Here is a 2,945-nt window from a genome sequence, read left to right as displayed (position 1 = left end):
CCCTCCCTGAAGTCAGTATCCAGGGCTTCTGTGGAACCATCTTAGTGTTAAACATGAGAAATGCCATGGGGTGTCATGGGTGTGTTTTAACCCTTCCTTCCTGAAGAGGAGTCCATGCATTGAAGTTGGTTATTTAGTATTCTTAGTAGAGTTTACCAGCTCTTCCTGGATCTGCTTTCCAGTTTTTGGCCCCTAAGATTTAGTGGAATACACAATAAACTCCAGAAACCCCAGGCAAGGGAGGAGCCAGCCAAGTGCCCAGTGCCTGCTCCTAGCCAGGTCTGGGGTGAGTTGGAGGATGCAGTGATGAACGACACCCCGTGAAGCCTTGATCAACTCCCCTAACACTGAGAGTCCAGGAGAGAGGAAGTCGTTGCCTCCCCAGATGACTGCTCATGACACCCATTCTCCTTCCTGTTGGTGAGAGGACTGAACCGGATGCAGACACCAGACCCAGCATGAGGAAGGAGGGGCTCTGAATGTCATCTGCCAGTTGAGTAGCTAGAAGAGCAGACATCTCTCTCTCCTGTGAGGAGTTTACTTGTGAGCAGATCTTTTAGCTCCATCATCTGCAGCACCCTGCCTTAGACATTCCTCATCTTCCCAGAACATAGGATCCCTATGTCTCGCTGTCCTCCAACCCAGATGTGATTGTCAGAAGAGCCTACTAAGTAATGTGTGAGGATTGTCTGTGAGAGAGTAAACAGTCTCAACTGGCAATCGTGTTCATTCACTACTAATCTTGTGATCAAACACCAGCCTTTAGGTTGTTTCCTGGGGAAAGTGAAGTATCTAAACTATGCCCTCCAGAGCCTAGGATTTCCCCACTCTTTGTGCGCATTCTTCCTCTCGGGACTCCTCACTGATCCTGCCTGAGGATCTATTCTTTCCTGGAGACTGGGCATAATTTTCCCTCCCTCTTTTTTAGGTCAGAAGAGCAGAAGGAAATGCAGCCGCCCAACTCACCTCAATGCTTTTGCATAGACGTCTGTTTTCCACAGGCAGCACCACCCTGATGACACACGAGTCTCCCAGCCTGAGATGGGGAGGCACGGATGAGCTGTCACTACTCTGCCCTGAGGTGCCACTGTGAGTGTTGGCTGAATTGGTGTCCATTGTGCTGGTGTCTGTGGGTGAGGATTGGCTGGCAGAGGCCAAGCTGGTCACCCCAGTGGACCGGGAGGAGGATCCCTGGACCTGTGGATGCCAGCAACATCAGGAGAAGTCCAGGTTTCCAACCAGGTCTAGGGCTTTCCTCTCAGGCAGTGGAAAGCAGGACTATGGGCAAGACAGGAAGTCACCTTTTCGGGTCTCCTGAGGATGTTTGTGAGATGCTCGTGATGACCTCTGGGTAGGAGCTGGAGGAGGGAGCTGACTGCACATTGCTGTCTGACTGCACTGCAGTGGTGTTTGTGCTGCTCATCTCAGGGCCACCCTTGTCCTGGTCCATCCACTTCAACTGGGAGCTGCCACTGGTACTAATTGCAGCACTCTGGGTCTGGTGGCTTTAGAGAGGGGTCAGCTTACTGAAGGAACTTCTCTCAGGACACACACAAGACCCTAGACCTCAAACACTGGGGACTGGAATCTCCACTCCATGATCTGGGTCAGTTAACATTTTCCCATTCCCTTATGTGATGGATGAATCACAGAGACAGTACTCAGTGTAAGCAGAGGGGCAGACACCCCAGAGAACTGAGTGCCACACCTGGCTTCTCAATGGAAATGTCTCATCCACAGCCTATCTCATTCCCACACCCATCCCATCATCTTCCCTGGCTCTTGCCCATCAGTGGCCAGGTCCTTACTTCTTCCAGGCCTTCCAGATGCTGAAGCGCTTCTTGGTCGGAGGGCTTGCAGTGTCATTCTGTCCCGGGGGCTCCAGTGTACATGACAGGTCATAGCTAAGCAAGGGGTGTGAGGCGAGCTGACCAAATTGAAGCTTGGGACCTCCCAGATTCTGCTTCAGTTCTGAGCCTGCCACCCACCTGGTCACTGCCCCTAGGGAGTGTAAGTCCTCAAGTCCAGACATGTGACACTCAGGATGGCACATCATCCCAGTGACAGGCCACTCTCCCTGTCCTAGTGCCTCCCAGCTCACCTGGCCTCCTCGCTGAGCCGCTCCAGGCCCCTGAACCAACCTAGAAACTTCTCCTCTGGGGTGATGTGTTCATAGCTGCAGCTTGCCTGTAGCTGCTTCAGTTGCTCCATGATTGCATATTCCTGGCCAGGGAGAGCATGAGGAGAGTGGAGGGCTGTGCTGTGATGCCCAGGGGAAGACCATTCACCAGACTTTGCTCTGGGAAGCCTCAGTGCATCAGGGTGCTGTGGCTCTCATAACTGTGTCCACACTCATTCACAGGAAGCTCTCCTCTCCCACTTCACATTCCCACCCTGTCGTCAGGAAAGATCTGCACTCTGAACCAAATTTCCCTGCCGGTCATGGTGACTGAAGCTGACTCTGCTGCTGGTCCCCATCCAGCCAGGAGGGCACCTGAAACTCACCTTTCTCAATTTCTCAAAATGGATGACTCCCTCCTAGAAGGCAGAGAACAATGTGAGGAGAACCCCACCCTTCCTTCATTCAGTCCACCCTGTCAGGGGCTGGTACTCTTCCATGGGACAGAGGGCATCTACATGTGCCTGTGAACAAAGTCCTAGATGAGACCTGGACACATCTCCAAAGAGGTTCTGGGATCATCTTGTCCAAACCTTTTGAGGACATGGGTTGACTGAGGGCTCAGCTGAGCCGGACTCACTGGTGCTTGCTTGGCCTGTCCTTTGTTTTCCACTGATCCCAACTGTCCACTGTGCCCAGAGGGACTTGAGTCCCAGTTGTGCTATGTGCCCTAGCTCCCTATCCCAGCAGCTCTGGATGTCCCTTCTTAAGATGGATGCAGTGTTATCTTAAGAAACTCTTCACTGTGCCAGAATTCAGCACACAG

General features: G+C 52.5%; 1 protein-coding gene across 1 annotated transcript; it reads right to left on the bottom strand.

Moving 5' to 3' along the window:
- Positions 1-1,074: 1,074 nt before the first annotated feature.
- On the bottom strand, positions 1,075-2,426 carry LOC150039977 (ral guanine nucleotide dissociation stimulator-like). The gene is made up of 4 exons (XM_090327480.1): positions 2,102-2,426; positions 1,809-1,904; positions 1,302-1,505; positions 1,075-1,197 (listed from the first exon to the last, which is right to left on the bottom strand). The coding sequence occupies exons 1-4, from the start codon at positions 2,209-2,211 to the stop codon at positions 1,164-1,166; spliced, it is 444 nt and encodes a 147-aa protein (XP_090183606.1). The 5' UTR covers positions 2,212-2,426; the 3' UTR covers positions 1,075-1,163.
- Positions 2,427-2,945: the final 519 nt, after the last annotated feature.

This window comes from Megascapheus bottae, unplaced genomic scaffold (genome assembly GCF_031878675.1).
Source record: "Megascapheus bottae isolate mThoBot1 unplaced genomic scaffold, mThoBot2.hap1 HAP1_SCAFFOLD_43, whole genome shotgun sequence".
NCBI classification, from domain to species: domain Eukaryota; kingdom Metazoa; phylum Chordata; class Mammalia; order Rodentia; family Geomyidae; genus Megascapheus; species Megascapheus bottae.
This window is presented reverse-complemented; position numbering and strand designations above follow the sequence as displayed.

What these genes read in the sequence shown, in the direction of transcription:
- LOC150039977 (XM_090327480.1), bottom strand. Translation starts at nt 2,211, where the DNA reads ATGGAGCAACTGAAGCAGCTACAGGCAAGCTGCAGCTATGAACACATC. An exon ending in CGGCTCAGCGAGGAGGCCAG is followed by an intron (nt 1,905 to 2,101) that starts GTGAGCTGGGAG and finishes CCCCTTGCTTAG; the next exon opens with CTATGACCTGTCATGTACAC. An exon ending in TCCTCAGGAGACCCGAAAAG is followed by an intron (nt 1,198 to 1,301) that starts GTGACTTCCTGT and finishes TGGCATCCACAG; the next exon opens with GTCCAGGGATCCTCCTCCCG.